Raw genomic sequence first — 11,044 nt, 5'->3', positions numbered from 1 at the left:
TCGCTTCCCAGTCGCCCGCGCCGGCCTCAGCCGGGGACGGCGTCCCGTGCTTCCTGGGCCCCGCGGCGCGCGGGATGCGGTACCCGCTGCGGAAGAAGCTCGCCGCGGCGCGGGGCGTGGTGTTCCTGCCCCCGCCGGAGGCCGCGGAGGCGTTCGTGGACGCGTTCGCGGCGGCGCCGTCATCGGACCTCGTCGCCGCGCACTGAGGGCTGGTTGCTGCTCGGTGTGCTCGTCGCTTTGTGTAGGCTGTTAGATGATGTGTAGATGGATCGGGTTGTTGTGTTTCTAGCTTCTTTTAAGAATTTGGACTAGTATAATCTAATCTTAAGATCTGATGCTCCGGTGTGTACAATACAGTACAACTTAGCAATTTTTCGTCTGTGCATTGATTTCGTTCTTAGCAGCGATTCACAGGAATCACATGAAGTCGAATTGCGTCATTCATATTCAACAAATTGAGAGAGGCAATTTACACGAAACGTTTCATTCAGATTCAACAAAACTCGTCTCAACAGGATCACAAATCTGGCCAGATTCTACAAAGTTCGTATTACCAGGATCACAAATCTGGCTCGGCGATTCACTCATGACCTGATCAGGCACACTTTACCTGCATTTTGGTTTATTAACATCTTCGTACATGATAAACGCCACTGCTACTTGCTAGTACAAAGCTGTGTTCTGCCTATCTTTACAGTTATAAGATTGAACATCATTCCTCTCCACATCTCTCTTTTTCAACAAAACTGTTGAGATACATACAACACCAAAAACAAGCGAAGCAAAGCAAAGTTTGGTATCAGCTCTTGCGCAAATTCCTGCTTGCTTGAGAAGCAAGTGCGATCGACCTGGCGTCGATATCATTCATCATGTAGTCCCTTTCAGCGCGGCGCCGCTGCTGTCTTTCTCGCTTGGCTCTTTTGGGCGCCAGCCTTGCTTCCCTCTCCACATAGGCGAGCCGAAACCTCTCTGCTATCGGTATTTCAGGTGGATCATTAGGATTTGACGGAGCAACAGGTCTTCGAGGGGCAGCAGAAACTGCCCATGTTTTGGGATCAACATCCTCAACTATGGAATGGTCTAGTGGTACGCTTGCCAGTGCTTCAACTGGGACTTTCGACCCAGAGAGGTCATAAAGTGATGGCTGTGGGTTTATCGTAACCCGAGGGCATTCAGCAGCTAGAGTTTCCTTTGAGTTATCATCTATCTTGGGCTGCAAGGGGAAAAGATTAATCATGAGATACGTATTAGTGAATGATGAAGGCACAGCGAATCATTGCTAGAGAAGTGAACATGCAAGCATACCCAAACAAGCCATCTTAAAGACTCTGCACCGCCTCCAATATCTAATGTGTCAAGTTCCTCCCACGAGTCCTCTTCAAGAGTATTCAGTTTGGGTTTCAAGAGATTCAAGCACCTCCTTGCAGTGAATTCACTTCTTGGACAGCCTCTGCAACCATGGGGTTCAAGCTCTTTTTAATATCCCACTAATCAAACTACGCATAGTCAACAATGGTCATTAAATCTGCCAGCTATTCATTAGCAGGAATGCAAACTAAAATAGACTTGTGCCAACATGATCAAATATAAACCAGATTTTAACCATAAATATTGACAACTCATATAAGATGAGTTAGTTATCTATGAAGAACCACCTAATTTTCTGCCTCAGGCATGCATGCATATATTCAGTTTCAGCAACCATCAATCATTGCGGTCTTACCATAATAGATAAATCAAGAATGCTGATATTGGACAAGTAGTATTTCTTAGAGGTGACTAACCTAGCACATACAGGCTACAGGACTGAAGTGAATTCAATCTCCACCATGTCAATAACAGGCATGGATAACACCACAATGTTCACATAGTTATTCAGAAAGAAATTGGAGGCAAAATCATGAAAGAACATATTTGAGATTGATTGACCCTAAGGTTATGCATGCAATTTGTTGGAAGTCATACCCACATCTCAATATCTCCAAGGATAGGCAATGGCTTACAATCTTGGAAACACCAGCATTAGTAATTTTTTCACAGCGACTGCATGAGAAAGATGTCATAAATAAGATATAGTTTCTTGAACTTCTAGCAAGTAACAGCTGACAAGACACAAACCCTTACCTAATATCAACTGCCCGTAGATTACTACAAACATTTGCTACAGTAGCCAAACCAACATCAGTTACATCAGATCCAGATATATCTAGGATTTCCCAGGAGCTTTCAGCAAGAGCAGTCAAAACTTCATCATTCAGGAGCCTTCTTCTCCTTGCAATAGACAGAATTGCCAACTGTTTCATACAATAAACTCAAAATCAATATAACATGCATAAGTACCAGTAGATATCACATGTCAGCACATGAACTAAATCAACAGAAATTGTTTTACAATTACTGGACCTGACCACTTCAAAAACCCTAATGCACATAGATGCATATCTTAGGTCAAAAACCTTTTGTTCTAACAGTTTCTTCCTGACTAGTGGTCATATTGACATCCTGTCTGGATTGTGTAAGTGTTTATCAGGTTAATGAGCATCGTGTATTGTATTACATGCTATTTACATAATGAAGTTTCAAATCCAACAGCAAGCAAAGAAAGATAATGTAGATTCTCACTTCTTGCTGTTGTTTAATACCCTTATACCCTTATATTTGAGCTTCAAAGCAAGAGTTACAACTTACAAGCCAACTGGAAGAAAGAACATCCCGTAAATTAAATTAATAGCGTTGCGAGCCATCAGATCAACTACAAGAACATGTATTTTCTTTTTGTCAGTCAATGAACACCACCATGTCAATAAATTGGGCTACAATCACAAACTAAAAGGTGAACTCTATCTAACTCAAGATTTAGAATTAACATTTTATTCTGGCAACAAGGCAAGGATGCATCAACTGAAAACCTAACAAAAGCCAGGGATGAATGTGAGTACCTTTATATGGGGTGGAAAGAAGGCAGCAAATTCAGAAATATCAGCGATGATATCCTCAAGATGCTGACCAAGTGTGCCAAGACACAGGCTCACCAATTTCCGAGGTTTAGCCTTCTTTGAGAAAGAATCTGAAAAGTGATGAATTGCACATTAATATTTGGAGATAAAGCTTCAAACATGCATTTACAGGGAGTCAGGGACAATTGGAAACCGATAGGAAGAAATATTAAATTATTTTGATCTGTACAACACTTGATGAAGTAACTTTGATGAGTTTGTTAACACAAACTGAATGAGGCTTCATTCCCTGTTCAATACAAATTAACTGTTGTGTGTAATCTTCTTGGCAGTATATCAGAACAAATATCCATTAACAACTGGAATACATGTCACTTACTGAAAGTTAAGTGTCTCCCGAGATACAATTAACAGAATGATAAAAGTGAAGCACACAACACCAATTCTGCAAACTAAAGCCAATCAATAGCTCCAGGGATAATATTTCCACCACTGCTTTTATCATCCTAGAAGGTTCTCAATTCTTTCTTTACATCTTTCGTTTTTTCAGGAGATACCCCACTAAATCAACCACGGCAACTCTAAGCAGGCCCGCGTGACCAACACTGTCAGCTGACTACTCTTAAATGTTAGCTACCCAGCATAAGAGATTTGATAGCTCGAATCAGGAAGAATCAGGAGCTTACAGAAGGAGGGCGATGGTAGGAAGCTCTTGGGCTTGGGGTTCTGGCGCGGCGTGACACGGACATCGCTGAGCGACGCCGCCAGCTCGGCGACCACCGATTTCCCCTTGTCCATCCAGCCCCCGAGGGGTCAGATCGAGGGCAGCCGCCGGGTCCCCGAGGCGGGCGCGGGAGCGTACGGGGCCGCGAGCCGCGGCAGCAAGGTGGGCGCGGGCGAAGATGGCGGCGGCGCGCGAGCCGGTTGGGATCGGGGGTAGCAGGGATGGAATCGGGAGGTCGGCGACGGCGAGAGCGCGGTCCGGTAAGACAGCCGCGAAGTGGCTAGGGGGCAACGGAACAGTCGTGCACGGCCGGCCGCCGGAACGGGAGAGGCCGTCAATTTCCGTCGGTTCACTTATTTTTTATTTTGTTTTATTTTTGCTAGACCTCGGGCTACCTAAGTTCCATGCTATGTGGACAAAATTCGGCCTTTCCATCCATGAAAGTTGAACATTCAATTCCAGGCGTGAATTTTCACCTTTGAATTTAAAAACTTTTAAAATTGATTTTTTTATATTATTCATCTGATTCTAGACGAGTTAACTTTATTCTTACTAAAACTTTTTCATACGTGTCAATACGTTAACCAAAAAGGTTCTCCCCACTTTGCCAAGATCATAAAACAACTTCACCGTATAAGATCCCAAACACATTACAGCATCGGGTAATGATTTTACAGTCACAATTGAAATGAGAAGACGGTACGGCAAATAAATTTACAAGATTAGCTAATGAAAAATACTGACTGCTTACAGTGAAAGAGTGTGGTTGATGATGATTAGCAGCTCGAAATTAGGAGGGCAAGAAAGAAAGAGACCGTAACCTTCTGCAGCGCCACGTCCCCACAGGCAAAAGGCAGCGGCCCCACCTGTCGGCGACAGCCAAGTAACCCCGCCCGCCCCTCCACCTCCTCTCCCACCGCGGCGTGCGCGGACCGTACCCTCCGGCGCACCGCTCCTCCATCTCCATCTTTCCATCGCATCGCGCCCCCCAAATCCGACCGCCCCGCCCCCATTCCCACCGATCGAATCCCCGGATCGGCGGACCCGGCGGCGGCGATGAGCGTGGTCGGGTTCGACGTCGGCAACGACACCCTGGTGGCGGCGGCGGCGCGGCAGCGGGGCATCGACGTGCTCCTCAACGCCGAGTCCAAGCGCGAGTCCCCCGCCGCCGTCGCCTTCTCCCACAACGCGCGCCTCATCGGCTCCCACGCGGCCTCCGCCTCCGCCTCCCACGCCCCCTTCTCCAGCGTCAAGCGCCTCATCCTCGGCGCCACCGGCCGGGACCCGGCCTCCTCGATCCTCCGCGACATCCCGCGCCTCCCCTTCCCCGTCTCCTCCTCCGCCGCCGATGGCGGCGCGGTCGTCCACGCCGACCACATCGGCCGACACATCCCGCTCTCCCCGACCCACCTCCTCTCCATGCTGCTCGCCTACCTCAAGCAGCTCGCCGAGGCCGACCTCGGCGGCGCGCCCGTCGCCGACTGCGTGATCTCCGTGCCCTGTTACTTCACGCAGGCGCAGCGCCACGCCTACCTCGACGCCGCCGCCGTAGCGGGGCTCAGGCCGCTCCGCCTCATGCACGACCTCGCCGCCACCGCGCTAGGCTACGGCCTCTACCGCTCCGACCTCGGCAGCGCCGGGGGCCCCAGCCACGTCGCGTTCGTGGACGTCGGGCAATGCGACACGCAGGTTGCGGTGGTGGCCTTTGACGCGTCGGGGATGAGGGTGCTGTCGCACGGATTCGACGCTGACCTGGGGGGCAGGGACTTCGACGAGGTGCTGTTCGAGCATTTTGCAGAGGAGTTCAGGGACAGGTATAAGATTGATGTCGTGGGGAATGTGAAGGCCAGTATGAGGTTAAGGGCAGCGTGCGAGAAGGCGAAGAAGGTTCTGAGCGCGAATGCGGAGGCTGTGGTGAACATTGAGTGCTTGATGGAGGAGAAGGATGTCAGGGGGGTGATCAGGAGGGAGGAATTCGAGAAGCTATGTGCTGGACTGCTGGAGAGGATTGTGGAACCTTGCAAGAGGGCGGTGGCAGTTTCAGGGATTGGATTGGAGAGGCTGCATTCTGTGGAACTTGTTGGGTCAGGTTCTCGGGTACCTTCCATTGCCAAGGTGCTTGCGGGATTCTTTAGAAGGGAAACTAGTCGTACTCTCAATGCTAGCGAATGTGTGGCTCGGGGGTGTGCGTTGCAGTGTGCAATGCTTAGTCCTACATTCCGGGTTCGGGAATATGAGGTATGATTGCACTTTATCTTGTAAGCTATATCTGGTATTTGAAGCAGGTGAGACTGCGTTGTATAGTGAGATTGCCACATTCATTGTATTTTAGGTGCAAGATGCTATCCCTGCTTCGATAGGATGTTGCACGAGTGAAGGCCCAATTTCAACATTGTCAAGTAATGCATTGTTCCGGAGAGGCCTTCCCTTTCCCAGTGTTAAGACCATTACTCTACAGAAGAACAGCAGTTTTAATTTGGACGCATATTATGTGGATGAGAATGAATTGCCTCCTGGTACCACAACAAGGATCGGTAGTTTTCAGGTATGCTGTTAGCTCATTGATTTATAAAAGATGATCATACTATAGTTTATTTGCTCCAATGTCTGTTCTGTTATATTCTTCCATGATCAATATTGTTTTATCTCTGTATCAACACTGTCGCGAGACAGGGATACTTCATTTCATCACCAATGTTTCCATATAAATGTTTATGAGATACCTCCTTTCTGCTGGCCAGCCATCTAATGGATGCTCTCTTATTATTTTATAGCTTATAGATCTTCTGCTGAGGGCTTGAGGGCCTTGTGGCCACTTAGTTTTGCTTGGTAGGTCAATAAATTAAACTTCTAGAGTGATCAAATAACTCTGAATATTAATGCATTTCTTGCCTCTTCACAAATGTATGTCTTCAAGTTAGTGTGCATATCACCAATTGTAATTTGAGCATTTTGTTATAAAAACACGACAATTGGAACTGTAGGGTTTCTAGAGAATGTGTTGTCTGGGAAGGTAATCTTGCCACTCCATTCTGTAAGAGCCAGTGTGTGTTAGCAGCAGGAGTGTTGTGATGCGCGACAAGAATGAGTGTGATAATGTATTCAATATAAGTGTTGTGGAAACTGGCCTGTTGCCAGATGGCTAGTGCTGCGGGTGTACGACCACTGACCAGCTCACCAGGGTACAGACTCTGTGTTGGTGTTCACTAATTGTAGGAGTACACACATGCATGTGCGTTCAGTGGGAAAGCGCGTATCCCTTGTGGGGCCTTTCGTGTTAAGTGTGTGTTTTCATACTTCAATGTGCTCTAAAAAAGAAGTGTTGTACTCTGTCAAAATCTCTTTCACTCTGAATTCTGGGTCTGGGTTTTCAGGCCATTTTTTGCTTATGCTAACTCCACATAATTCTTGACGTCTTCTTTAAAACTCATTTTCTTCTCTTTGTTAGTGTTAATCATGTATGTCGTATGACTGGCCACAACCCCCTAGTGGTTCATTCAATGATGTTGCACTGTCCTACTGTTTGAATTATCTAAATCTTGATTTGTTACAATATTATTTATAATTCATTTAAGTTGTGTTGTTGCAGATTGGCCCATTCCAAGCAGACACTGAAGCTTCTAAAGTCAAAGTAAAAATTCGTTTGAATCTACATGGTCTCATTTCAGTTGAATCAGCTGCTGTAAGTGTTAATTTTCTAAGTCATCGCCAGCTTTTATTTATAACTTGCAGTAGATATATGCAAGTCCTAACTTTTTAAACTTCCTCAGTTGATAGATGATTATGAAAGGAATGCAACTTCTGCTGACCATATGGAGGTGGATTCCAGTGGTGATGACACGGTAATGGATTATTTTATCACATACTGAGCATAGATCTATGCGTGTTCCTTTAAATTACAACAATATGTTATCCTGTAGACTCTACCATCAGCAGCTGGCTTTCTTGTAACGTTGCCTGCAATAATCAGTAAATGTGGTGTAGTAACCAGCAAGTATGTAACATTTTGCTTGCAGTTTCCCTACCAATTGGGTTTACTATGCCACTTTAACTATTTAAGATGATAAATGTGCAATAACCTTATTAAATCTGTGTTTGAAGAAGGTATCTTATGATTAGTTATGTTGGGAAACTGAAAGTATTATGAAAAGTTCTGCCCGCAATTTTCTCTTGGGGAAATCGTTGTGTGAGTGGGTTGGCTTGCCAACCCTATTGCAACACTCTCCCTTCTGCAGAAGAGGCCCCTCCACCTTTATCGAGGCTTGGGTCTGGATATGTTGCGATGATACATAACATAATTATAACTTTAACATGTCATTATATGCAGGGTCACAAGTCAAGAAATGAAAGGTCTATCCAACGGCAGGATCTGCCAATCGCTGAGTACATTTATGGTGCAATGAGCAAGCAGGAATTGCTGGAAGCTCAAGAGCAAGAGCAGCAACTGGCTTATCAGGATAAACTTATGGAACGAACAAAAGACAGGAAGAATGCATTAGAATCTTATGTATACGACACCCGTAATAAGGTAGTGATCTGTAACCTTTCTAATTTTTTTTCCCATACCTAAAGTTTGTTGGCTTATAAGTTTTTTTCTAGCTTTCTGAGAGGTACCGGAGCTTTGCTACTGATTCAGAAAGGGAAGAAATATCAGTTAACCTACAACAGACTGAAGAATGGCTTTACGAAGAAGGTGATGATGAGACAGAAGCAGTTTACTGTAGCAAACTTGAGGAACTGAAAAAGGTAAAATGAAATTCTTGTTGATCTTTCTGTCTGGATGCATTGGGCCCATTTATATCTTTTGTATTTAAATATATTTTCTTGTTCTTTCCTATGTAGTCTTTTGTGGTTTTCTCAGTCACGTCCTGTTTTGAATGTCCCATCAACTGTGCATCTTTGTACAGTCTGTGTTGTTCTGTGACCTGTAATGGTAGTTCCCATGCTATACATTGCTATAAGATGGTCTGATCTGCTTGCATCCATGAAGGTTATCACTATTTCTTGTGCAAAGGTTATTGTTGCATGGAATTATTCTATGTTTCTTTATGTATATCATGTTGTTAGTAGATTACAGAAAAAGAAAGGGCATACACTTGTGCTATTCTTGCAGTGATTCGTGCCCTAGAGAAATTGGCAGCTCAATTGTGAAATTTCATGCCCCCAAGTTTGCATGAAAGAAGAAGAGTAAGCAGTAGGTTTATACTATATTATATGGTAAAACGTTGAAGGCAGATAGGATCATTTCTTCCAGAAAAGTGATAAACCTTATTTGGTACTGCAGTTTTGTTTTTTTAGTAATCAGTAATCAAACATGTCCAGAACTAGTCTAAATAGCAATTCTATTCAATACCAAGTCCTGGTAGAGCAACTGCTTCTGAGCTTTAAACTTTTTTTCCTTGCGCCTCTCCATGGAACTTTTGCTTATGTCTATGTTTATATTTAAAGCTTGTAGATCCTATTGAAAATCGTTGTAAAGACGACGAAGTGAGAGCTGAAGCCATGAGGGAGCTTTTGAAGTGCATTGTTGATCACAGGACGGCTGCCAAGTCACTATCTACACTTGAAAGAGATGCTGTAAGTTGTTTATGATTCAGCTTTTATCTAGGTTAACATAACTATCTATGTGTGGTCTACTGTTCTATTCTAATTTCAGCAAAGTGATGATATGTAAGACAACATAGGATGATAACCTTATTTTGCATCAACCCTTCAATATGGTAGATGTACAGCGGAAACCATTTATGACCTCACAATATGTTGAATATATGGAATTCATTCTTCTTTGCTGAATTACAGCACCGAGCTTTTAAAACGCTCCTAGATTACTGAATAAAATATTCAGGGCTTGGTTCTTAACAACGATTCAGTTTAAATACTATTGTGCTGTGGCTAACTTGTGTTTCTAATGATGGCTTCTCTGTTACTATCAGGTTGACAACGAATGCAATAAAGCTGAGCAGTGGCTAAGAGAGGGGTTGCAACTTCAAGAAACCTTGCCCAAGAATGTGGACCCTGTACTTTGGTCATATCAAATCAAGAGAAAGGAGGAAGAGCTGGATATGTATGTGTCCTTCCTCCCTAAGGCCACTTAACAGTTGTCTGAGCTCTTTGGCAAAATTATTTATTTCATTTCAGATTGCCTAAGATGCTTTGCCTGATTCCATTTGTAGGTTCTGTCAAAACATATCAAGGCACAAGGCTTCTCCAGCAAGGACGGATGGCAGCAGGGGTTCAGATCACATGGCTACACCAGATAGAGATTAGATATTCATGAGGTTTCTTGACTGTACGACCACGATTGTCTTACAATTTGTAGCAATATGTGAATGAATGAGTTTCTGCTAACACCGTCATCTAATTGACCCTGTACCACACTGGGCCCACCGTCATCTTCTTGGTTCTTGAGGTCCAGGGTGCAGTTTTCACTTGAGAGCCTACTAATCACAATTATTGATACCTGTGAATTCTTTTCCTGTACTCGGAGCAAGGTTAGGTTGTTGTCTGCTTCAGTTTGTGATGAATGAACAGAAGCCAAAGAAAATTGTATGCAATAGGTCTCATAAGGACAGTGTTTTCTTTCCCCCGCTTAGCATGTTTATTGTTGTTGATCCAAGAAACTTTCCCTGCATAGTTTTTCTTTCTTTTTTTAAAGAGCTTGTACGGTGTACATTGATCATAGTTCCTTCATTTGAAATTTGAATTTTGTATGGGTGGTTCCTTTTCAGTGGTGGTGATCTTGTATTCTTGTATAGTGTACATTGATCATATTTCCTTTTACTATTAGGAGCTAGGATGGCTTGAACCTATGACAACTATGAGGTGATCTGTACCCACGACTTGTTGCAAAAGTTCCCGTAGAAACTACTCTGATTCAGCACTCTCCTCTGCTCCAGTAGTTTCCATGGTAGGTCATCGATGATCACTCTGCTCTCATTCAACACTCCGCTCTTCTTCAGTACCCAACCTTATGCGCGTGGAGACAAGCGACTGCCAACTGATCCATTAGAACATCAGCTCCGTGACAATCCCCATCCATTGGATATCCTGCCACCTCCTATTCTCAACCAAAAGTATAAAATGAGAGCGTTCAAACTCGCCTTGTATATCAACTAAGCTTTTTTTTTTTGTGTAAAATGTGATCATTCAAACCATGATGGCTGCCTTTAATCTCCTTAGCTTTTGCGGCAGCAATTCGTTCATCACTCCACCACTTGGCCACATCAAGCCCTGCGGCCGGAACAGTAACCATATCCACTCACCCATTTTCTCCCAAACCTCGTTTTGCTTATGGACGTTGTAGGCACAAGTGTACAGCCGGTTCCTGTTCTTCATCTGGATTTCCGCGGCATCATGTCTGCCC

General features: G+C 44.4%; 2 protein-coding genes across 2 annotated transcripts; one reads left to right on the top strand and one right to left on the bottom strand.

The window, feature by feature from the left end:
- Window positions 1-468: 468 nt before the first annotated feature.
- LOC101769074 lies at window positions 469-4,036 on the bottom strand. Its single transcript, XM_004966159.2, has 6 exons — window positions 3,644-4,036; window positions 2,940-3,067; window positions 2,125-2,294; window positions 1,966-2,043; window positions 1,306-1,450; window positions 469-1,213 (listed from the first exon to the last, which is right to left on the bottom strand). The coding sequence occupies exons 1-6, from the start codon at window positions 3,753-3,755 to the stop codon at window positions 800-802; spliced, it is 1,047 nt and encodes a 348-aa protein (XP_004966216.1). The 5' UTR covers window positions 3,756-4,036; the 3' UTR covers window positions 469-799.
- Window positions 4,037-4,616: 580 nt separating this feature from the next.
- Window positions 4,617-10,408, top strand: LOC101769482 (heat shock 70 kDa protein 16). The gene is made up of 9 exons (XM_012845650.3): window positions 4,617-5,919; window positions 6,014-6,226; window positions 7,271-7,363; window positions 7,452-7,523; window positions 8,009-8,209; window positions 8,281-8,427; window positions 9,130-9,258; window positions 9,615-9,745; window positions 9,855-10,408. The coding sequence occupies exons 1-9, from the start codon at window positions 4,738-4,740 to the stop codon at window positions 9,946-9,948; spliced, it is 2,262 nt and encodes a 753-aa protein (XP_012701104.1). The 5' UTR covers window positions 4,617-4,737; the 3' UTR covers window positions 9,949-10,408.
- The last annotated feature ends 636 nt before the right edge of the window (window positions 10,409-11,044 follow it).

The sequence above is a fragment of the Setaria italica genome, chromosome IV (genome assembly GCF_000263155.2).
Source record: "Setaria italica strain Yugu1 chromosome IV, Setaria_italica_v2.0, whole genome shotgun sequence".
In the NCBI taxonomy this organism is placed as follows: Eukaryota; Viridiplantae; Streptophyta; class Magnoliopsida; order Poales; family Poaceae; genus Setaria; species Setaria italica.
This window is presented reverse-complemented; position numbering and strand designations above follow the sequence as displayed.